The sequence below is a fragment of the Melospiza melodia genome, chromosome 22, assembly GCF_035770615.1.
Source record: "Melospiza melodia melodia isolate bMelMel2 chromosome 22, bMelMel2.pri, whole genome shotgun sequence".
NCBI classification, from domain to species: Eukaryota; Metazoa; Chordata; class Aves; order Passeriformes; family Passerellidae; genus Melospiza; species Melospiza melodia.
The window spans coordinates 10,686,432-10,711,091 of NC_086215.1; the positions used below are offsets into that span (position 1 = coordinate 10,686,432).

Sequence of the window (24,660 nt, forward strand, 5' to 3'; positions counted from 1 at the left end):
TTCATTATATTCCCATTTCTTCATATTCTTCATTTACCTATTGATTTTTCCTAAAAGAACCTCGAGTCCCTGTCAGAGCTGTTTGCAGGGGGAGGGAGAGGGGAAAAAACCCTAAAAATATGAATTATCTTCATTTACCCATTGATTTTCCCTAAAGGAACCTCAACTCCCTATCAGGGCTGTTTGCAGGGGAGGGAAGAGGAAAAATAAAATTAAAAATATGAATAATCTTCATTTGCCCGTTGATTTTCCCTAAAAGTCCCTGCCAGGGCTGTTTGCAGTGCCCAGCCCAGCTCCCTCCTGCCCATGCAGAACTTCCCAGTGCCCACTTTGGTGCCAGGCAGACACGTGGACAGGGATAGGATTAATCTGCAAACCTGGAACAGGAGGCAGCTGTCTCATACGTCTCATAAACCAAATTTGTTCCTTGTCTTGCTTAACTTCAGCTGGAGCCAATAAAAAAAAAAAAAAAAAAAAAAAAAAAAAAACAGAGGTAATTTCCAGCCCTGGAAATTGTATTTATTGCTGGAGTTATCAGTCCTGGTAATCAGTATTAGCACCACTCGTTAATACAAAGCTAATTACTATCAGAGGCAATTAAGCAGAGCGCTGGGGAAGCTCTGAGGGGAAAGTGTCACCTGTGCTCTGCTCTGTCCACAAAGGGGACAAGGCTGGGACACCCCAGGAGTGCCCATCTGGGATTTGGGGGGTTTTGGGGTGCCCCAGGCAGGCAGGAGAAGGGGGAATTGGAGAAGCAGCGTCACAGGGATGTGCCTTGGTGCCAGCACACCCCAAATGTGGGGGGACAGCAGCTGGAAATGCTGGTTTTCAATGCTGGTTTTCAGTGATGATTTTCAATGCTGGTTTTCAATGCTGGTTTTCAGTGATGATTTTCAGTGCTGGTTTTCCTGCTTCTGTGGGCTGCAGCTGTTGGTTGTTCTGCTCTCCTGGAGCTGAGCCCTGCTGCCACCCTCCAGACTGGCTTTAGCTGCACTCCTGACCCATTTATTCTGCTCAAGGACCCTTTTTCCCTGTCAGGACTTCTTTCCCATGCTCAGGGACCTGTTTTCTCTGCTCAGGACCCTTTTATCCTTCTCAGGGACCCCTTTTCCCTGTCAGGGACCCTTTTCCTGTGCTCAGAACCCTTTTGCCCTGCTCAGGATCCTTTTTCCCTGCTCAAGGACCCCTTTTCCCTTCTCAGGACCCTTTCCTTGTGCTCAGGATCCCTTTTCCCCTGCTCAGGCCCCCTTTTTCCCCATTCCCAACCCACCCTCCCCATCCTGCAGGGACAATCTCGGGATTGAGCCCAGGGCCAGGAGCAGAGCTGTGCTTGCTGGAAAGCAGCACAGAGATCAATTCCTCCCTGGGAACTCACTCAGGGGCTGGAGGTGTGTGCCTGACCCAGGGAAATGTGCCCAAAAAATCCTCCCACAATCAGGAACCTGGGCTGGTTTGAGGTCTTGGCTCCTGCTGCAGACCCTGGGCTCAATGACAGGAGCAGCTTCAGCTGAGCACAGATCTGGGCACGTGAAGGGGATGTTCCCTTGCAGAGTTCTTGCTCCCAGAAGAAAGGAGAGGTTCCAGAGGGATTTCACACAGATTTACCAGGAGCTGGCAGAGATCCTCTTCATCCACTCTTTGAGGTCCCTTTCCTTTCCTTTCCTTTCCTTTCCTTTCCTTTCCTTTCCTTTCCTTTCCTTTCCTTTCCTTTCCTTTCCTTTCCTTTCCTTTCCTTTCCTTTCCTTTCCTTTCCTTTCCTTTCCTTTCCTTTCCTTTCCTTTCCTTTCCTTTCCTTTCCTTTCCTTTCCTTTCCTTTCTCCCTTCCTTTCTCCCTTCCTTTTATTTTCTGTCCATCCTTCCCTGCCTTCCCACAATGAGGTGAAAACTTCTGATCAGGATCCATCTCCTGCAGTCATGTTTGTTTAAGTGGTGGCAGCAAAAGAAGTGACAAAAACCAGGCAAAAACCTCAGGATGTTTGGAATTGTGACCCCAAAACCGAGGGGGAACTCGGTGCCATTTCCCGTGAGGGACAGCCTGGCATCAGCGTCAGTGTCTGGCATCAATCAGGGCACCAGGAGGGGTGGGAAGAGGCACTGGAGGCAGCAAAGCCTCCAAGGGGACCCTTCAGAGCCCCTCCAACAGCTGCAGAGGGAGGAAAATCCCAATCCAAGCTTTTCAGGAGGGAGGAAAATCCCAATCCAAGCTTTTCAGGAGGGAGGAAAATTCCAATCCAAGCTTTTCAGGAGGGAGGAAAATCTCAACCCAAGTTTTTCAGGAGGATCCCTGACATTCCAGAGCCGGGTCCTTGCAGAGAGGACAGACCCTAGAGTGGGTGTGGTTTATTTAGAGCAGGAATTCTCTGGTTTATTTCATGTTAAAATCCCAGATTTTAACTAACAGGGATTGGGTGTGGTTTATTTAATGTTAAAATCCCAGATTTTAACAGGGATCGGGTGTGGTTTATTTAGAGCAGGAATCCTCAGTCCTGCACACCATCCCCATTTGGGAGCGAGAGGAATTTGGGCACTTTTTCTTCTCCATGTGCTTTATTTTGAGCGTGAATTCTCTGGTTTATTTCATGTTAAAATCCCTGATTTTAACTAACAGGGATTGGGTGTGGTTTATTTAATGTTACAATCCCTGATTTTAACAAGGGATTGGGTGTGGTTTATTCAGAGCAGAAATTTTCTGTCCTGCACATCACCTCCAGCAAAATTTGGGAGCGAGAGGAATTTGGGCACTTTTTCCTCTCTGTGTGGTTTATTTAGGGCAGGAATTCTCTGGTTTATTTAATGTTAAAATCCCAGATTTTAACAGGGATCGGGTGTGGTTTATTTAGAGTAGGAATTCTCTGTCCTGCACACCGTCCCCATTTGGGAGCGAGAGGAATTCGGGCACTTTTTCTTCTCAGAAGCAGCCAGGAGAGGGAGACAGTGACCGCCGTGTCCCCGCCGTGTCCCCGCGCTGCCACCGCCGATTGTCGCCGATTGTCGCACCCCTGACCCTCTCAGGCTCCTCTGAGCACCGAGCTCTGTGCTCTCCCCTTCCCGCAGAGGAATTTTCCGGGCAGCACCTTCTTTAGGAGACCCCGTTCTCTGATTTATCTCGTGTTCCTGCTCCTTCTCTGCCCGGAATGCGGAAAAGAAAAAGTGACCAGGAGAAAGCTGAGCTCCACCACTTCAGGGGTTCCTGCTCAGAGACCCCTTTTATCCTGCTCAGGACCCGTTTTCCCTTCTCAAGACCCTTTCATCCTTCTCAGGACCCCTTTTATCTTACTCATGGACCCATTTTTCCCTTCCTAGGATCCCCTTTTATCCTGCTCAGGATCCTTTTCCGTGCTCAGGACCCCTTTTCCTGCTCAGGGACCCCTTTCCCCCTTCCTGCTCCCAGCAGGTTATTGATGCATTAAGAATTTTCAAAGGTCTTTAATTTAAAATTTTAAATGGTCTGAAAGAACATTTTGATGTCCCTTCCTTAACTCCATTAATCTAGGCAGCAACAAAAAAAAAAAGATTCCCCCAAAAGTGCTGCTTTTATTCTTTCATAAACACCGCAAGCAAGAGAGTGAAAGAAAGAAAGAAAATCCCCCAGGATTTCTCTTTTTCCCCCATTATTACAGGCACAGCTCCTCTCTGGGCTTTGCTGGCCCTGTTTGAGGAGCTTTAATCATGGCAGAGCAGGAGGGGATGGCAATGAAATCACCTGCCTGCCCTGCTGGGAAATGAGGGCTCAGCCCAGCCAGGATCCAGGGCATGGCACAGGAGGGGTTTTTATCCAGAGCAAAGCACAGGAGAGATTCTTAAATTTAAATACTGAAATATCCACAGGATTAATTCCTATGTGTGTGTGTGTCTGGATTAGACAAATATGAGGGATAAACTTCCCTGACAAAATCTGTTCCCAAATGGAGCTTGGGGTGGTTGGGATGTCAGCACTGGGGCGGGAAATCAGAGAGGGAATCGAGGCCTGAGCATAGCAAAGCACCTGAGAGCAGGGATTTGGGATTCCTCCTAAAAGGTGGAACTAATCCAAGTTTGGGGGTTTTGGGTTTTTTTTAGGGTTTTTTTTGTGGGGTTTTTTTGGGGTTTTGGGTTTTTTTGGTTTTTGTTTTTTTTTTTTTTTTTTTTTTTGGGGGGGGGGGTGGGTTTTTTGTTTGGGTTTTTTTGTTTCTTGGGGGTTTTTTTGCCTGAGGAAGCTGTTCCTGCCCCCCCCCAGCCTGAAGCAGCTGCTGGGTGTTGACCCCACAGGTACCCACAGGTGGTAACACAGGTACCCACAGGTACCCACAGGTACCCACAGGTGCCACCCTGCACACCCAGCAGCAGCTTTGCCACAAACGGATGAGGGTGCCTGGGCTGGGGGAAGCTGGTTCCATGGAGTGCAGGCAGCTGGTGCTGCCCAGAGCAGGGCACTGTGGGGTTCAGGGGCAGCAGGGCTTCCCTCCTGATTCCAGCAGCCTCACCTGGCTGGAGCTGGGCAGGTGACACACAGGTGGAGGGAAGGAAGGGCAGGGGTGGGAGTTCAGCTGCTGCAGCCTGGCACACACCAGCTGTGCCAGGGGTGTGTGACAGGGACAGGATCTGACCTGGCAGCAGCGCTCCTGCTCAGCCTGATCTCGATTTCCCCACCTGGTGGAACTGCTGAATGTGCTTCATTGCACAGAGCTGCCAGGTCTGCCTGCAGGATTAATGGGCTGGCCTGCTCCTGCTCCTGCTCCTGCTCCTGCTCCTGCTCCTGCTCCCTCTGCCCAGCCTGGCTGTGCTGGGATGAGCCCACACCAAGGGCCACAGCCCCAGCAAGGGGCAAGGTCCTGGTGAGGTGGGACACAGTCCTGGTGAGCTGGGACAAGGTTCTGCTGAGGTGGGACAAGATTATGGTGAGCTGGGACAATGTCCTGCTGAGGTGGGACACAGTCCTGGTGAGCTGGGACAAGGTTCTGCTGAGGTGGGACAAGGTCCTGGTGAGATGGGACAATGTCCTGCTGAGGTGGGACACAGTCCTGACAAGGTGGGACAGGCCAGCTCAGCAGGGATTGCATTTTAGGGCTTCCTGCTTCCCTGCTGGGACATGCTCTGCACATCACCCAGGTGCTGGATGTGAGGTGGGTCAAGGTTTTGGCGCCACAAAACCCCCACCCCAAGCATCCACACCGGTGGAGCAGCAGCTGAGGAGGGGTCGGGTTTGGGGCTGGGCTGGTCAGACCCTGGTGGGAACGTGGTGGCTCCCAGGGCCAGCCCATGGAGCAGCTGAGGCTCCCTGCACCCCTGCCAAGGTTGGGGCTGTGCCACAAAGCAGGGGTGTCGCTTCTGTCCCCTGCAGAGGGACAGGGGATTCGTTTCTGCTTTGCAGGGGGAGTTCCGAGGTTCTCTTAGGGAAGAATGCAGTTCTGAGGTTCTCTTGGCTTCTGAAGTCACCAGTGGCTTCGGGACACCTGAGTGGTGACCAAGCCCAGGTGACATCCCAGGCTGGCCGGACCAGCTGTGGGCCCTTTGCATCCCTCGGCAGCGAATTCCTGCGCGGGGAATGAGGTGGGAGCAGGGCTGGCAGTGAGCTTTGGTTTGTCCTTCGTGCTGTCGTTGCGGGACGTGGCGAGGTGACAGTCGGGGGTGTGGGGGATGCTCTGACAGCCTGCTGGGACCTGGGGACCGCAGGGGACCCGCAGGGGACCCCCAGCCCGCGGGTCTTGCGGGTCCTACCGCGGGGAAATGCCCCGGCTCCCCTTGGTCCTGGCACGGCTCCGTGTCCCCGCCGTGCCCCCGCCGTGTCCCCGCTGTCCCCGCGACCACCGAGCGACCCCGGCCCGCAGCGCCGCCCGCAGCCGCCAGAGGGCGCCAGGCGCCGCAGCGGGAGAGCCGCACCCCCAAAATCCCTTCAACCTCCCCCCAAAAATCCTTCCATCTGTTCCCGAAAACCCCTTCAATCTTCCCAAAATCCCTTCCCCCTGCCCCCCAAAATCCCTTCCATCTGTTCCCCAAAAATCCCTTCCATCTCCCCCCAAAATCCCTTCCACCTCCTCCCCAATTTTCCCTCTCTCCTCATTCCTCTCCCCGCTCCCACAATTTATCTCCTCAAATCTTCTTCCCTCCCCCCAAACCTTTTTCTTCCTTCCCCACGCCTGTTTGCCTCTGCTCAATCTCTCCCCCTCTCCCCAGTTCCATCCTTTCTCCCCAAACCTTTTCTCCCTGATTCTTTTACCTGTCCCCAGATCTTTTCTCCCCATACCTCTTCCCCCTCCCATCCTTCCACTCCCTTCTCCCCAAACCTTTTCTCCTTGATTATTTTACGTCTCCACAAATCTTTTTTCTCTCCTTCCCTCCGCTTCCCTGTCCCATATCTTTCCTCCCCGTTTTTCTTCTCTCCTTCCCTTCTCTCCCCCTTCCCCACATCTTTTATCTTCAAATCTTTTCTCACCAGACCCTTCATCCCCAGACCTTTCATCCCCACATCATTTCTCCCCAGATCTTTTCTCCCCAAATCTTTCATCCCCAGATCTTTTATCTCCAAATCTTTCCTCCCCAGATCTTTCATCCCCATACCTCTTCCCCATCCCATCCCTCCCCTTTCCCCATCCCTCCCCTCCCACTCCCTTCTCCCCAACCCCTTTCCTCCCCTCCCTCCCCGCTCTCCGCCGTCCCCTCCCTCTCCCCGCTCTCCCACCGCAGTGTCCCCGCCTGGGTGGGCTCTGCCCGCCCCTCCCGCTCCGGTCCCGCCCCGGTTCCGCCTCCGGCTCCGCTCGCTCGGACCGGGGCGCGCCGGGCGGGCGCAGGGAGCCAGCCCCGCTCCGCTCCGCTCCGCTCCGGCTGCACAGCGGGCACAGCGCCGGGCAGGGCACAGGAGGAGGAGGAAGAGGAGGAGGAGGAGGACGATGGGGCGGCGGCGAGCGGCGGCGGCGGCGGGGCGGCAGCCCGAAGGCAGCGGCATGGAGCCCGGCGCCGGTGCAGAATGAAGGGTGCCTGCCGCCCCCCCCGCAGACATGTCTGTGCCTTTACTCAAGATTGGAGTCGTCCTCAGCACCATGGCCATGATCACCAACTGGATGTCGCAGACGCTGCCCTCCCTCGTGGGGCTCAACACCACCAAACTCACGGCGGCCACGGGCGGCACCTTGGACCGCAGCACGGGAGTAAGTGCGGGAGGGCTGCGGGGCGCGGGGAGGGCTGCCCGGGGCACCCCCGCATCCCGGAGCATCCCGGAGCCTCCCAGCATCCCGGAGCATCCCCCCATCCTGGGGCATGCCAGCATCCCGGAGCATCCCCGAGTCCCGGAGCATCCCCCCATCCTGGGGCATGCCAGCATCCCAGAGCATCCCTGAGTCCCGGAGCGTCCCCGCATCCCGGAGCGTCCCCGCATCCCGGAGCATCCCCGCATCCCGGAGCATCCCCGCATCCCAGAGCATCCCCGCATCCCGGAGCATCCCCGCATCCCAGAGCATCCCCGCATCCCGGAGCGTCCCTGCGGCCGCTCCCCGCCGCCGCCCAGTCCCTCCCCGCCCGGCTGTCACATCTCTCCTCGCCCAGGTGTCCCCTGCAGGATCGCTGCCCCTCGAGTGTCCCCGCGGTGCTGCGGGAGCGCGGATGGGGCGCTCGGGGCTGGGGGTGACGGCGCAGGGAGCGTCTCTGCCTCTCCCCTCCTCTCCCCTAGTTCAGCCACCCCTCGTTCCTGCCTGGGGGTGACTCGGCTGCCTCCCCGCACCCGAAGGGATGCAAAGTTTCCCTCGTGGCCGCTGGAAAAACCGCCGGGAGAGCGGGTGCGAGTCCCGGGAGGCGCCACCGCTGCTGTGCCTGCCCGATGCGCCCTCGGAGGGACGGGGATGCGGCCGGGCTGGACATCCCTGTCCCTGCTCTGCTGGAGAGCTGGGGCCGCGCCTGAGCTTCCCGCTTCGGGAATGGCTGGAAAATCATTCCAATCTGTCTGTCTGTCTTCCCTGAGCAGGGAGAATCGGGCACCTTTCTCCCGCAGGCTGCACGCTGGTGCTTTCTGACGCTGCTGCAGCTCCGCTCTTCCCGGAGTATTCCGTGTAGTGCTTGTGCTGTTCAGTGAATGAAGCTGGGATTTTTTTATTTTTTTTATCACGTTGTCAGGGTTTATGAGATCCATTTATTATTCTTTTTTTTTTTTTTTCCCCGGTTGGTTTAGCCAGGGAATCCAATTGTGCGTCCGCCTGGGCATGTCTGTCAACGTGGGCATTTGCGAGGTGATTTGTTCTGTGGGGAAGCGGTGGAAAGAACATTTCCCCTCTGGTTGGGGACACGGTGACACCTTCAAAGTGCTCCGAGGCTGGGTGGGATTAAATAATGAATTATGCCGTGAGATAGAAGGAAAATGAAGAGCAGAGAGGGGAACGCGCTGTGTTTGGGGTGGGCTCCGTTCCCCGGCGTGCCCTCGGCGCTGCATCGCATCCATCCCTGCTGGGATCCTGCTCGGGACTCGGCTCCGGAGCAGAGGGGAGCGATGGTCTGGGGAGGCTCCTCATGCCCAGGGAACGTGGCAGAGAGGGGGAAACGGAATTCGGGGTGTCCGTACCTTGGGATGTCTCTACCTAGGGTGCCCATGCCTCGGGGTGTCCGTAATTCGGGGTGTTCGTGCCTCAGGGATTCTGTAATTCGGGGCGTCCATGACTCAGGGTGTCTGTAGCTCGGGGTGTCCATGACTTGGTGTCCATAATTCAGGGTGTCTGTAATTCGGGGTGTTCGTGCCTCAGGGATTTTGTAATTCAGGGTGTCCGTAATTTGGGGTGTCCATGCCTCAGAGATTCTGCAATTCGGGGCGTCCATGACTCAGGATGTCTGTAATTCGGGGTATCTGTACCTCGGGGTGTCCATACCTTGAGGTGTCCCTACCTTGGGGTGTCCATGCCTCGCAGTGTCCGTACCTCAGGGTGTCCTTACCTCGGGGACACCTTGAGGTGTCCATAATTCGGGGTGTCCATGCCTTGGGGTGTCCATGACTCAGGGTATCCATGCCTTGGGGTGTCCTTGCCTAGCAGTGTCTGTAATTTGGGCTGTCCCTGACTCGGGGTGTCTGTAATTCGGGGTGTCCGTGTGTCCCTACCTCGGGGTGTCCGTGCCCTCATCCGAGCGCATCTCCGGCTGTCAGACCCGGCCCCAGAGCCCGGCAGGCTCTGCAGAGCCAGGGATGCTGCTCAGCCTCGGCAGGACACTGTGCCCTCCTGGTGGCTCGGGCACGTCCCTGTCCCGGTGTTGGAGGGGGCTCTGTCACCATCCTTGTCCCCGTGTTAAGGACTGTGTCACCGCAGCAGGGCAGGGCTCCCACCCCGATGTGCTCAGCACTCAGAATTTTCACTGTTCCCCGTGTCCCTGCTTTCCCACTTACATTGCCTTCGTGTTTTCAGCTCTTCCTCTCCTTTTCAGACCTTTCTCTGATTCGTCCCCAATCCATATTTTTGCATTCCAAGTGAATTTTGCCCGGCTGGGCCCTCGGAGGAGCCTCCACTCCCTGCCACGTCCTCATCCCCCTTCGCCTCCCAGAGCCCTCCCCTGGTTAATTAACCCATCTCTCCCTGTGTTAATTAGGTGTTGCCTACCAACCCAGAGGAAAGCTGGCAGGTGTACAGCTCTGCCCAGGACAGCGAGGGACGTTGTATATGCACAGTGGTGGCACCTCAGCAGACGATGTGCTCGCGTGATGCCAGGACAAAGCAGCTGAGACAACTCCTAGAAAAGGTAACGCTTGGCCCCTGCTGCCAAAAGTGCTTTGGTTTGGTGGGGGAGAAACCTGAGCTGAGCCTTGGTTTCCAGGGAAAGCCCCTTGGGATGGTTTTTCCGTGTGGAGCTGTCCCTGTGTGTGTAGTGGGGAATAATCAGCTGCAGGCAGGAGGAGAAATCTCTTTAAGTGTTTTCTGAGAGGAGAGCCTGGCCTAAGGTCGAGGGAAAACTGCTGAGATCAAAACACCAATATTGAACCGTATCTCTAAAAAATAATTTAAAAAAATAAAAAAAAATCCCCTTTTTTCATTCTGTTGGCACAAGCAGTTTGAGAGCAGACTCAGCAACAGGAGAGGAGAGAGAATTAAAAGCCCAAAGCCAAGCTTTGCTAGGCAAGGTGGTATTGAAAAGGTCAAGTGAAACCTTGCAAGCTGTCGCCAGCAGGTAGCACAGAGATGACACTCAGTGCTTTTCTGCCCAACGTTGACATCCTCTTGATTAGTTTTTAATAGTCTGCTGTCCTAAAAGATCAAAAAATCTCATTAGGGAAACATCCCCAATAACAAGGAATTTTCCAGATAATAGATTTCAGTGAAGAAATGCTGTTTCATGTGAAATTGTGCTCTTCTCTTGCAAATATGAGCTGGCTCCTGTGCTGGATATATAATTAAACCCCATCCCCTAATGCTATATTGGCCTGTGCCGTGCATGACAAAAGAATTTTCATCCTGCTGCTTTGGGGAAAGCTGCTGTATTAATTCCCTCTAACAATATTAAACCTCCACTTAACTGATTTCCCCCATGTGCTGAGGACAATAAAGCCAGCCAGGAAAACATTCAGCCCTAAAACAATCCTTTGGGTTGTCAGAGGCTGCTAAAAATAATCCCAAGTCAGGCTTTTGTTTCTCACAGCAATAACACCCTGGGTGCTTTTGCTCCTGAGAGGCAGCAGGATTTATGAACAGCTCAGAGAACTCCTCATCCACTCTAAACAATCAGGATTTGACCCGATGCCCTCAGCTGATGGGAATGGGAGACCTGGGATAACATCAGGAGGGTGGAGGTGCTCAGTGGGGCTTTTTTTAATGCAGCTCTCTGGCTGCCAATGGAGGAAAAGTGAGGGAGGAGCAGGATTTCTGGGCATGTGTTGTGGGATATGTTACCTGCCTGCTAATCTGGCTGCATCTCACTCCCACGCTAACCTATATGAGAAACCCCAAAATAAGGAACAGGCTCTTAGTGCCAGACATCTGATCCTGATGGAGGCTGAGCTGATCATCCCTGGAGGTGCAAACAACTGCAGGGCAGAGCTCCCAGCTGCCCAGGGAGGATTTCAATCCTGAAAACTCCTTCCCTCAGCTGGCATCCTGACCCTGCCTTTGTGATGGGGGGAAATTGCAGCTCCTGGCTTCTCCACAATGTGTCAAGGAGGAAATTGTGGATGGGTTTTTTCCCAGGAGCAGACACGGAATTCGCCCATGGAAATGGTGTTGCGAGGCATCAGCTGCATGTGTGTGCACACAAAGCAATTAGAGCATCCTCAGGGAAATCTCCATACAGAATCTTTTGGAGTTTGCAGGTTCAGAGCTGCCATCCACCCATGCTCAGCTCATGGGTCATGGAAATGGTGTGTTTGTTGCAAGGCATCAGCTGCATGTGCGAGCACGCAAAGCAATTAGAGCATCCTCAGGGAAATCTCCATGCAGAATCTTTTGGAGTTTGCAGGTTCAGAGCTGCCATCCACCCATGCTCAGCTCACAGGGATGAGGATCAGTGTAGGAGCTGCATTTGGGAGGGAGTGCTGGGCACCCTGGCAGGTGACAGAGGGGAGGGGAGGGCAGCCAGGGCTGCACAGAGTGTTCAGCCCAGGCTTTGACACTCGACGTGTCTGAGCTCATCCTTGGCAGGTGCTGAGTGCAGCCCTTGGACTGCACCCAAACCCAGGCATCACCTCAGTCCCGCTCATCATCACATTGTGTTTGATCTCCAAACAGAATCTGATTGATTGATTGATTGATTTGTTTATTTGTCTGGCCCTGTCATCGGGCACAACTTCCTCCTCTGCTGGTGAAACCATTTCTGGTTTCCTGCCAATCCTTCCTCTCAGCCGGTGCTGATTTCCAGATTTTACAGCTCTTTTTGTTCCTCTGGTGGTCACTCCCGGGTGTGTACAGAGGGATAGTGGAATCTCTTCTCAGCCATCCCTGCCTCCTGCAAACCTTATCAGATGAACTTTTCATTTCCTGAACCATCAGCTGAGTCCATTTCTCTGCTGGTTTTTCCCCTAAACCTTGAAAATCTCCCCCGAGATTCCTCTTGCTGTTGCTCCATCAGTTTGAGCAGCTCCCCAAGGCTGAAGGTTCATCCCTGAAGATGAAACCCCAGAGGTGGGCTCAGAACGGCCCCTTTGGAGCTGCCAGGAAAGGCAGATCCACAGGGAAGCTTGAGCAGGGTTTAAACCTTGGATTTGCCCTTATAAACCTCACTGAGGTCATCAGACCAACGCTGACTCCCTGTGACTCTGGTTTAATTGTGAATCAGCTCCTCAAACACGATGACAAGAGCAGCACGGGAAGCTTCATTTGTATTAATTTCCTATTTCAACTGCTAAAAATAACTCTTTTCCCCCAGACAGCCACAGGTATCTGTCTCACATTATCTTGGTGAAAATGAGGTTTCAGGCTGAGAGAGGAGGCAAAAAGCATTTTCAGGCGAGGCTGGAGCACTGCAGCTGATGGATGGAGCTGAGGGAATTTAAGAGGCACTATCCTTGGGCCTGAGTTCATTAGAGCACTTCTGTGCATGCTTCAGTCTGAGCTCCTACAGGCTCATTGAAACCTAATCATGTGCCAAAGTGCTTTGCTGGATCAAGGGCATAATATGCTAATGAGGGAAAAGAGGCAGATCCTCAGTGCTGGGGCTGCCAGGGATCTCAGGCTCATCCCTACAAATCTGGCCATGAAAAACAGCACAGGCAGCAAATACCCGCTCTGGGCTTGTGAAATCCACCCCAGGACAGCCCAGCAGATCATTTGAGACATCTCTGTGCCTGAGGAGGGCATTTTCCTGTGCTTCAAGGAGCAGCAGAAACGTTTCAGAGGTATTTGAGGGCAGCAGCCTGGGCGAGGTGCTCTGAGAGCAGAGCGTGTCTCTCCCTTCCCACACCTGAGGAAGAGCCCAAGGAGCCTCCCAAAATTTTGCTCAGCACACTCAGGTATTGCTCCGTCATTACAGAAATGCTCTTTTCTGATTATTTGCAGCTGGGGTTAGGCACTAGCGGAATAAATGGGATTAATTTTGCATGAGCCCTACCAGTCATCCCTCTCCCTGCTCCTTGGAACGATTCTGCTGCTCAGCTCCAAGGACAGGCTGGATAACTGGAATAAAAGGAGCTTGGCAGCCCAGCCATGCTTGTCTAAGGCTCCTCTTCTCCTGCCTCAGGGCACAGAGAGGTCTCCACACTCCTCCACATGCAGCCCAGGTGAATTAACACCCCCTGAGAGCTGACATTCCCTGCAGTAGGCACAGCCTAATGGGAGCTGACCGGGCTCTGGCTGAGCTCAGCTTTGCTCTTTTCTCCTCCAAACCTTGTTCTGCACTTCCCTGCTCCTCACACCTGCCTGAGCAGCTCCTGGGGAGGTCAGGGTGCTGCTGGTTCATCTCTGAGCCTCACAGACCACAAATAGCTTCACCTTTGCTGAGGAACGCTCTGGCCCCCGGAGCAGTTGGACAGAACACTCCAAAGCCTGCTGGCCTTTGCCATGCAGGTCACCCATGCATTTTTAATAGATCCCTGCAATAGTTTCAGTGTCATCCTGCATGAGCAAGGGGCAATGTGATGGTTTTTCCAAGCTGGAGGGGCACCCTTGGCATTTGCCCTGTGCTGTCCTGCCGTGCCCTCGCTCTGCCACTCCAGGTAAGTCCCAGCCCACCACAGTGGGGTTTGCCAGAGGGAATGTGGGATTTGCCAGAGGAAATGTGGGATTTGCCAGAGGAAATGTGGGATTTTCACCACTCCTTCCCTCCTCATGCCAGCTTGGCTGCAGTGAGGACGCAGACGGGAGCGGATGTGGCACCCATCCATCCGGGGAGCAGATCCACCCACCAAGAGCTGAGCAGGATGGAATCAGGATGGGATCAGGATGGGAACAGGATGGAATCAGGATGGGATCAGGATGGGAACAGGATGGGAATAGGATGGGATCAGGATGGGATCAGGATGGGAATAGGATGGGAGTGGACAGGAATTAGGCTGGGTGCAGGCTGGAGCAAGATGGGAGCAGGATGGAATCAGACTGGGAGCAAGATGGGAGTGGACTGGGAGCAGAATGGAAATAGGCTGGAAGAGGGCTGGGAGCAGGATGGAGTCAGACTGGGAGCAGGCTGGAATCAGACTGGGAGCAAGATGGGAGTGGACTGGAATCAGGCTGGGAGCAGGATGGAATCAGACTGGGAGCAAGATGGGAGTGGACTGGAATCAGGCTGGGAGCAGGATGGAATCAGACTGGGAGCAAGATGGGAGTGGACTGGAATCAGGCTGGGAGCAGGATGGTATCAGACTGGAGCAGGCTGGGATCAGCCTGGGAACAGGCTGGAAGCAGGATGAGATCAGGCTGGGATCAGGCTGGCTCAGGAGCAGCAGCAGGCTGGGTGCCTGATTCACTTTGCCCACAGACGTCACCGCAGTGGTGGCACTGCTGGGGTGACGTGGCGGTGGCAGGAGCAGCACCCGTGGGCTGTCCCTGTCACGTCCCCTCTGTGGGACAGACACGTCCAGCCCCGCTGCAGAGCCCTTCAATATGGCTCGGTGCTAAATAGGAGCTGACGTCAGACCCGTTCCACCTCTCCCAGCCTGGAAAACGGGAGGGAATATCTTAATAAACCCGATGGCAGCCAACCTTCAAAATCAGGTCAGCCTCGCTGGCGTTCCCCTCCCCTCCTCACACCTCCAGCTCGTTTTCTCACCGCCAGCCCAGCCAAGCTCCTGCATCATTCCCTGGCGGGGCCAGATGGGCTCCGGGCGGGAATGCGGCACCGCTCGGCTCCGGAGCTGCATGGGCACCAAAGGGGTGCCAACCGTGCCCGGTGCTCCCCGGCCCCGGGGTGCCCTCCCTGCCGCTGGGCTGGTTGTGGCAGGTGCTGCTGGGTGGGTCATGAAGTTCTGCTGAGGTTTGAGCTCACCAGGAGATGGAATTGTGCACCTGGGCTGGAGCGTCTCCTCCCAGCCAGGTGTGCTGCTGTCACCTCTGAGCTCACCCCAGGTGCCTGTCAGAGAGGCCAGCCTGAGTTTAACCTCAGCTACACCCCTCATTTCCATGTCAGATTGCTGAGTCCTTCTCTGCAGAAAAAAAAAATCATTTATTAAACCAGGTTTGCTGTGTTTTAGAGCACGGGGTGGTAATCTGGGAGCTGCTGTTGATGAGGCAGTAAATAGTGCATGGGCTGATTGCCCTTTAGCTGTGCTGAGCGTGTGGGAAAGGTCAGCCCTGGGGTGCAAATGGGGGCTGCCTCGCTGCTGGCAGCACCTTTTAATGAGCCCCTTCTCGTTTGGCAGGTGCAAAACATGTCCCAGTCGATAGAGGTGTTGGACAGGAGGACTCAGAGAGACCTACAGTACGTGGAGAAGATGGAAAACCAGATGAGGGGACTGGAATCCAAATTTAAGCAAGTGGAAGAGAGCCACAAGCAGCACCTGGCAAGGCAGTTTAAGGTAGGTCTGATTTCCAAACTGCTTGGGGAGCTGTGGCCAGGGGATTGTGGCCCTGGCTCCCATCCCAGCTGTGGGGTCCTTCCTGCCCAAAGCACAGCCAGATCCAGGCTGTGGCCTCACATCCTCAGCCCTGCATCTTGTTTTAGAGTAAAATCACAAATCCCTGTGTTCCCACACCCGCCTGGGTGCCCGAAACAGGGCGGTGCAGATGATTCAATCAGGGGGGTCTGCAGGGAGACACCCCAGCTCTGGGTGAGGTGGGTTCCCTCTGTGGCCAGGCAGCTTCTCCATGCCATGCCCAGCACCCATTTCTTGGGAAAAAAAACCCCCAAGAACTGGGGCTCCCTTTGCATTCCTGTCAAACCACAGTGGGCAGTCACCAAACCCCATTTCCCCGGGGGGTGGCTGGAGAAAGGAGTTCATCAATCAGATATCACCCCCCTGAAAAAAAATACCCCAAAAATACAGTTATTACAGCTGTCCTCAGGCTGGCAACCTGCACATCTCCAGGATTTTGTCCAATTTTGGGTGTTGGCAGCAGAGGCAGCAGCTTCTGATGGGTTTTGTGTGGTGTCCTGGCGCTGGGCAGAGGGGGAGAGGAGCTACAGCCTCTGGAATGCAGCTGGCACTGGGAGCAGTGGCCAAACCCTCAGGAAGCTGCTTGAGGATGAATGAAATTGCCAAAAAGATGTTCTGAGCAGTACTGGAGTTTTAAATTTTAGCCATGCTGTGGGTTAATAGATATAAAAAATCAAATGGAAAAGATTTCTGGTGGAATCTGGGAACTTTTCTGATCAGCCACCCAGCTGATTCCCACCCTCATTTGCAGGCAGCTGGCTGGTATTTTAAAGCAGATTTTTTTTAATGCTAAATACTGAAATACCATGATTATCTCATAAAAAGCTGGGAAGATGGTTCTTAAAACTTTTCACCAACTCCACCTCCTCCGCTCCCCATCTCCAGTTACTGCAGGACCCTAAATTTAGCTCTGCAGTCTGGATGGAAAGACTTGAGCATGAGTTTCTTTTATTTAATTATTTCTTTATTTCAGTTATTATTGTTTTCCCCCTTCCACCATTCTGATGAGTTCAACCCTCCCCATTGCCTGCCAGGGAACTTTAAAAGAAATAAAATTAAAACATTCCCCACGTGCAAAGCGCGGGAGGGAAAAAAATCCTCGTGGCTTAAATAGGAGGGGATGGATGGGAAGGAGGCTGAGGTGGAATTCCTGATCCTGTTCAGCCCCAAAAAAGCTTCAGGACACAGGCAGATGTCACAGCCCTGGGTGCTGGGAGCTTGGCCACTGTAATTTGAGCAGCACCAGGGATTTTGGGTGTTCTAACACGCTTCATTAACGGGTAGGTGCATGCATATTAATGTCTACTCATTAGCTGCTGGAGCAAAGCATCTGCAACAAAATGCTGCATTGTGAGCCTTTAAATGAGCAAAAAGCAAAAAAACAAAAAAAAAATTAAAAAGAAAAAAAAATTCATTTCTGCAAAACCCATCTGATAATGAATTTTATTTTTCTGTTCCGCGCTTGAAACCAGTGAGGAATTTTTTGTCTAATTTGCTGCCAAAGCAGCATTTGAAAGAACAGCCACAGCATTTTGTTCCTGCTAATGCCAGCATTAAACTGTGAGTGCTTTGGAGCTCTTGTGTTGGTTTTTTTTCTCTTTAGTGCCGTAAGAGTATTTGTCTATGAATGGCTATCTATATAAGGCAGGTTAGTGAGCTAGATCCTCAACAGTATTTCATTTTCTTGCTTACAGGGCTAACTAAAAAGCAAGTTTTTTCAATGCTGCAGTGACTGAAGAAGCAGTTCACTCCCATGTAACCATGAAAAGAGGGCCACAGAGCATTTTGCACCATGCATTGATTTTTTTGATTATTTTCCAAATTAGCACCATATCTCACTAAGGAACCTTGAACCACACAACAGAGATCTTCCTTTGCATGCAATTGTAGATGCATTTCATGAATAGTTTGAAACCCTTGTCAATGCATATATATCTTATTTTCTTTTATTTTTTGGAAAGAAAAAAAAGAAAAAAAAAACAACAACTCTTTGTGTATGTGATCTGAAGCATGTAACCCTAAGATGTTGCATTCTAAAAATGACAAATAAAGGCCTTTCCCAAATATTTTGGTGTTCTGCAGCCTGTTTAATATGTTCTTGCCAAGACATCATTGGGACCAAAAATAATAATTGAGCTAATTTTAATGCTAATAATTGTGGGAAATGTGAACATTTCGCTCCCATAGGAAGCACCCAGGTCAAGGCAGAGTGTTGCAGATTTTTGCACGCATAGCACTGAACCGAGCTTATTTTAACCTTGCAGGCAATAAAAGCGAAAATGGAGGAACTTAGGCCTTTGATACCAGTGTTGGAAGAGTACAAAGCCGATGCCAAATTGGTATTGCAGTTTAAAGAGGAGGTCCAGAATCTGACGTCAGTTCTAAACGAACTCCAGGAGGAGATTGGCGCCTATGACTACGAAGAGCTTCAGAACAGAGTGTCAAATCTTGAAGAAAGGCTTCGTGCATGCATGCAAAAATTAGGTAGGCTCAGAACCACCACGGTGGCTCCAAGGCCACCGGCGCCAACGCACGCATCCCGGCCGGAGGCAGAGATGCCCCGCTGGACATCTGGTGCCGTGCCCGGCCGCGAGGGATGAGCTCCACACGGCCAGGGGCCATCCTGCCAAGAGTGATGCCACCAGGAACATTCCTCCTGGGAGTAGTCCTGCCCAGGATTACTGGCAGGAGCAATGCTGCTCGTGGTGTGAGCGCTTCAGGATGCTCCTCTCCTCTCCTCTCCTCTCCTCTCCCAACAGAGCGGAGCGGGCGTGTGGGCGGCGCTTGCATAAGTGGCAGCTCACGCTTATGCAAAGCCAACACTTGCACCCCTTTTGCTTCTGCATCCCTGGACCTGGTCCGTCAGCAAAGGGCTCTGCTCGTGGTGGGGGGTGTGGGGCTGTGCCTCGGTTTCCCTCGGTTTCCCTTCTTTATTTTTTGCATCTTGCCAATGCCCCCGGAGCAGAGCATGAGGAGCTGGGGCGCGGTGTGGTCCTGCCCCTGCGCGGGATGGGAATCCTCCCTCTCCCATCCCCTGAGGGAGCAGGGAGCCATTTCCACCAGGCTGCTGCTAAACCACCAGGGACTCATCTCTGACCTCCTCCAGAGGGTTGGAATGAAACTCTGGGGCTGTTGTGGGGAGGCTCAGCTGCCACCAAACCCAACGTGTGACCCCAAACACAGGGGGAAGGAGGAGAGCACTGCCTCCCACAGCTGCAAGGACTCTCTGCACCATTTGTTGGGCCAGCTCTGACTTGATTTAATTTCTCCTTCCATTATTGACTTTCTTGCCACGCCATTTAGATAATCCAAACACATTAACTGCTCTGCAGTCTATTTTGGTAGCACATACGAAATTACACTCTCAGGTAACTTCACGGAAGATCAGATCTCTTCTGAGCACTTGATATCCTTGGCAAGGTAACGCTTTGTTTCTCTCTTGGCTCTGCTGCTGGGGTTGATTTTGCTTGTTTCTGGATGCCTCCACACTGTGAGCAGCCACCTCCCCTCCATTCCTTCTGCATTTCCATCCTCTGGTTCCTTGGACATCCCTTGCAGGCTCCAGAGAGTAAAATTCCCATTTAAATGTGGATGCTCAGAGTATTTGAACAAGTCAGGCACCGAGGTACCCTTGGGACAGGTGAAACCCCCCTGGCCTAGAGAGATCAGAGTTTGATTTCTCATTAATTAATGAGTGCTGGTGGCCCAGGTTTGGTTTGAGAGCAGGACAGGCTGGGGCTTTCTGCCCCTTTCTGTTGTCCCTCCCTTCACCCCATAATGATCACAGGGAGGGCAGCAGGGTTGGGCAGGGAGGGAAATTCTCACCTTCTCACCCTCTTGAACTTGTAATGGGGACAGGAATGAGCAGGGCTGGAGTCCCCAATTCCTGGAGCTCTGTCAGGTGGGCACAGTGCAGTGGGAAGATAAGGAAGGACGAACAGATAAGAACGGAAAATAAGAAAGGAGAACAGGAGGGTGGGATGGACCAAGGGCTCACAGAGACCTCCTGGCAGCCCCACATCCCCTGCAAATGGATCCTGAGGGCAGAGGAGGAGGTGCCCAAGGAGGGGTCCCCTGCTGCACCCAGAGCCTTCAGCCCATCCCTCGAAGATGAGGAGGAGCTGTGGGTCTCAGGGAGAGGCAGCAGCAGCAGCAGGGATTTGAGACTTCAAACTTGGGGACAGTTCTTTCAACAAAGCCATTCCAACCAGGGAAGTTGGGACAATCCTCCCACTGACCCTAGGCAGGCTTTAAGGGGTAGCTCCCAAACCATTCAGGGCTCCAAAAAATTAGAATTTGCTCTTGGACCATTAACCCTTTGTGCTCATCCCATCACTTCACGCTCAGGTCCAGCTGGGACCAGGTAAGAAGGAGGCAGGTAGGGATGCTGAGCTCTTGCAGGTAACCTTGTCTAGGAACTTTTGGGTGTTTTTTAAAATATTTTTGAGTTTTTAGCTGGGCTTTTTGGCCTCTTCCTGCCCTTGCCCTCTCTCTGGGGTCGGAGCAGCTCTTTTGCAGCAGCCCTGGGTGCTCACAGAGATGGATTCTGTGCCTCCCCAAGGCTCATCCCAGAGGATTTGCTGCTCACTCGGGAAGCTGATTTATTTGGTCACTTAAAAGAACCAGCACGGATTGAATTTCCAATGCTGTTTATCTCTCTGGTGTGTAAACCACTGGAAACGGTTGCTAATTGAGTTAAATTCAGATAACAGCCTTACAAATGTTTTGCTGCCACACAATGAGGCCCTGATTGCTGGGGACTTCGCTTTGCTGCAGGTTTTCTGCTCAGCTGGGCTCGCTGATGTCTCAAGGAGAAGGTTTTAGCTGGGACAAAGGTTTTTCTGCTGCTCACCTGGAGTTTGTGTGCCCCAAACAGGGTCAGGGAGCTGCTGCAGCAAGCACAGGCCAAGGGGAAGGGAGGGATGTGCCACATTCTCACCCAGCTCACCTCTCCCAGCGAGCTCTGAGCTTTGGCAGTGCCTTTTCCTTAGCCAAGGGCCTGTTTTGCATTTTGGGTTTCCTAAGCATTATTGACGGATCAATAGTGAAAACACTTCCTGACCCTGGCATGTGTGTGGAGGGGGAAAAAAAGAAATCAATCATGGCAGCTTCAATCTGTGTTTCTGTTTACACTCCTGAAGATCCCTATTTATACAGGGATTTTAGCCTTTGCATTAATGGTCCTGAGAGGAGATACAGGGCTTGGCACTCCTTGGATCCAGGGGGAATTTAACTCAGGCAGGGCAAATTTTCCTTGGGAAAAATCCTGTGCAGGGATGGGGATGGAGCCAACCCTGATGGTTTTGGGATGGGGATGGAGCCTGATGCTTTTGGGATCAGGATAGGGCCCCATTCCTGATGGTCTCGGGATGGAGGCCCAGCCCTGAATTTAATTCAGGCAGGACAAGAGTTCCTTAGGAAAAATCCTGGTTTGGGATGAGGATGGAGCCCCATCCTTGATGGTTTGGGGATGGGGATGGAGCCCCATCCTTGATGGTTTTGGGATGGGGATGGAGCCTGATGATTTTGGGATGGGATGGAGTCTCATCCCTAATGGTTTGGGGATGGGATGGAGCTCCATCCCTGATGGTTTTGGGATGGGATGGAGCCTCATCCCTGATGGTTTTGGGATGGGATGGAGCCTCATCCCTGATGGTTTTGGGATGGGATGGAGCTCCATCCCTGATGGTTTTGGGATGGGATGGAGCTCCATCCCTGATGGTTTTGGGATGGGGAGCTCCCAACCAGGCAACAGAGGAAAGATCCAGGCCCAACTGAGCTGCCAGAGCCCCATCCCTTCCTGAAGGGCTGGGATTGGGATTGGGGTTGGGATGGGGATTGGGATTAGGATTGGGACGGGGATGGGGATCAGTCTTGGTTTCCTGGGAAGCTGGAGCAGGGCAGTTCCTGGCTGTGTTACAGCACCACGAGCCCAGCAGGAGCTGGTGCCTGTGCGTTGGTGGAGGAGCTGCTGGGAGCTGCCAGGCAGGACCTGTGGGCAGCACCCAGAGCTGGAGAGGAGGTGGTGGCACCCTGGCAGGAGGGGAGAGCTGCTCCCACCTGCTCCTGCTGGAAAATTCCTCGTGCAGCCGGAGTGGGGATGCATCTCATGGCAGGACAGAGGGACACTTGGGGAAAGGCTGATTTGTGGCCAGGAGAAAGGAGCTGGACAGCTCTGAGTGAAGAGGAGTGAGAGCAGCTCCTCTGTGAGGCCCTAAATCTGCTCCTCACACGTGTCTCCTGTCCTGGGCTCCTGGGTGAGCACAGGATGAGCTTTTCTGTGGCACAGCTGTTCCTGAGTGACCTGGAATTCCCATGGAATCCCATCTGACAGGAGCGGGGGGGCTGCAAAAACTCAGCTGCTGATATTGCAGGTGTGCTGTGCATCTCCTCAGGTGGGTGAGGATCCCAGGGGCTGGAGCTGTCCATGCCTGGGTGGCAAAGCTGACTTGGGATCCTCAAAATCCATGTTGAATTCCCCCCAGCAGCCTGGGATGGGTTTGCAGCAGGAGAGAGAAGAACCCTCCTGCATTGCTGAGGAGCTGGGCTGTGTGTGCCTCTAGCTAAATGTGTAGGAGATGTTGCAAACAACACTGGTTTACCCTTATCAGCTGCTGCTGCTTTTTTTTTAACTGTTTTTTGTTTGTTTGGATTTTTTTAATCAATGAGCTTTTACAGCACGCTCCTCTCCAGGGAAATGGGAGGAAGAGATAAAGTGACAGCAATGTAGGGCTGTGATAATGGAAGGCAGATCTGGGATTAGGGGAAGGCTGGACCCCTGCAAGACATTAAAATTTGTTATTTTAACCCATTGCATTGCTTTGCTCTCCCTCTGAGCCGAGAGGTTTGGAGTGCAGCAGGCAGGAGGGCAAATCCCTGTGTCCTGTGCCTTGTGTCTCAGCAATCTCTGCTTTTTGGGGGCATCTCTCTTGTTCTGCCTGGGTCTGGAAGCTGTGGGGACAGCGATGGTGCCCTTGGTGCACAGCAGGAATTTCTCCCTCTGTTTCCTGCCCCGGGCCAAGGGGATCCCTTTGGCTGAGGCGGGTGGATGTGTCTGATCAGGAATTACAATGCAGGTGAGAACAGGCCGAGGAGAGAGGCAGCTGAGAGGGATTGCAGAGTTCTGCAAGTGTAAAATCTATGATTCCATGAAGGTCAGGCTGGACAGCAACCTGATCTGGTTTAAGACATCCCTGCTCATTGCAGGGGGCTGGACTAAACAACCTTTGATGCTCCTTAATAACAAACCATCCCATGATTTTAATTTGGAGCAGGATGACCTTGTCCTGAGCTGGCAGAGCTCTCCCTGTGCTCCAGCAGCACCTGCAGGGGCTCCCACCTGCAGCCCAGCCCTGGCTCCTGCTGAGCACCACTGCAGTGCAGCTCCAGCACAGCACCCAGGGCAGCCTCTGCACCCCAGCACTGCCAGGGGCTCCCACATCCTGAAGGAGAGCTCGGGAAACACCTCCTGAGCTCCAGGTGCTGGCTGTGCCCCATTGCCTCTGCTCTGGATGGGGTTTTAAATGGGCTCTGGGGTTTTAAATGGGCTCTGGCTGGGCTTTAAATTAGCTCTGGGGTTTTAAATGAGCTCTCCCTGCCCAACAGGACATCCCCCACCATCCTGAGGCATCTTCATCTCCTCCCCTGTCACTCCTCACTGCACTCAGGTTAAATTTTGGTGGGGCAGCTCTGCTGAAACCTGGGGATATTGTTGGGAAAAGGAGCTGGGATGTGGCTGCTCCTTCCATTCTGGGGCTGCAGCATTCCAGATCCATGGAGAGCCCCAGAGAGGGGCTGGGACAGAGCCAGGGCTGGGGAGTGAGCTGGAGCAGAGGTGCTGCTGCTTCCCCTCGTATTTAGGGCTTGAAAACCCAGCGAGGAGCTGAAGTGGCTCCCTGAATTCAGCAGATTTGGAGCTCCAGACCTGGCTCACAGTGCCCTGCCCATCCTGTGGTGGTGAGGCTGAGCTGGGCAGGACCCTCAGGATGCTCCCACCTTCATCCTGCTGTGCTGGGGCTCCTGTCGCAGAGCTGGCTGAGGATCCAGCAGTGTGTGTGACCCTCCTGAGTGTGTGTGTGTGATCCTCCTGAGTGTGTGTGACCCTCCTGAGTGTGTGTGACCCTCCTGAGTGTGTGTGTGTGACCCTCCTGAGTGTGTGTGACCCTCCTGAGTGTGTGTGACCCTCCTGAGTGTGTGTGTGTGACCCTCCTGAGTGTGTGTGTGACCCTCCTGAGTGTGTGTGACCCTCCTGAGTGTGTGTGACCCTCCTGTGTGTGTGTGACCCTCCTGAGTGTGTGTGACCCTCCTGAGTGTGTGTGTGACCCCCCTGAGTGTGTGTGACCCTCCTGAGTGTGTGTGTGTGACCCTCCTGAGTGTGTGTGACCCTCCTGAGTGTGTGTGATCCTCCTGAGTGTGTGTGTGTGTGTGTGACCCTCCTGAGTGTGTGTGACCCTCCTGAGTGTGTGTGATGCTCCTGAGTGTGCAACACAAGGGACAACAGGGAAAGCAGCTGGTAAATGGTCCTTGCAGGGAGGAGATTCACACTGTGGGCCATTTTCCACCTTCCTCCTTTCTCTCCTCTGCATAACCCGTACCAATTGCAGGTTTCCAGCAGGGCTGGAATGGCCACGGCTGCCTTTTCATCTGGATCAGAGCAGCTCCTCCCTGCACCTGCCTGCTGCTCTCATTCTCCATTCCGGGCCACTCGCAGCTCCTTTTCTCGGGCACAGCCATAAGGACAATTGTCATGAAGAGGTGTGACACAAACAAAAGCATCCGACACTTGTTCCTGAGCCATTCCCTGTAATTAAACCGAGCTTAGCAGGGCGCAGAGGGGCGGGTGGGGCGGTGCCGGTGCCCCTCGGGGGCTGTCGTGGTGCTCACCAGCCTTCCCCTCTTTTCCAGCCTGTGGGAAGCTGACGGGAATAAGTGACCCGATCACAATTAAAACCTCGGGCTCCCGCTTTGGATCGTGGATGACGGATCCTCTGGCTCCTGAGGGGGAGAACAAGGTAAGAGTGTGTGACAGCAGCATCACCCGTGTGCCTGAGTGTGACCGTGCTCACAGGGGTTTTATGTTGAGGGAAGAGACGAGGATCTGGCTCCATGTTTCAGAAGGCTGATTTATTATTTTATGGTATATATTACATTAAAACTACACTAAAAGAATAGAAGAAAAGGTTTCATCAGAAGGCTGGCTAAGCTAA

At 53.4% G+C, this 24,660-nt stretch overlaps 1 protein-coding gene across 2 annotated transcripts in view; it reads left to right on the plus strand.

Annotated features, from left to right (window-relative positions):
- The window catches only part of OLFM1 (olfactomedin 1), a 34,686-nt gene that overhangs the window by 4,291 nt on the left and 5,735 nt on the right, over window positions 1-24,660 (plus strand). The window contains exons 1-5 of one of the 2 annotated variants that reach the window (XM_063174785.1): window positions 6,753-7,124; window positions 9,535-9,684; window positions 15,221-15,376; window positions 17,719-17,938; window positions 24,359-24,465. In XM_063174785.1, coding sequence (XP_063030855.1) covers window positions 6,975-7,124; window positions 9,535-9,684; window positions 15,221-15,376; window positions 17,719-17,938; window positions 24,359-24,465 — 783 coding nt within the window. In that variant the 5' untranslated portion in view covers window positions 6,753-6,974. Of the gene's footprint in view, window positions 1-6,752; window positions 7,125-9,534; window positions 9,685-15,220; window positions 15,377-17,718; window positions 17,939-24,358; window positions 24,466-24,660 lie in introns of those variants that run through there. The other variant, XM_063174786.1, reaches the window with a different exon arrangement.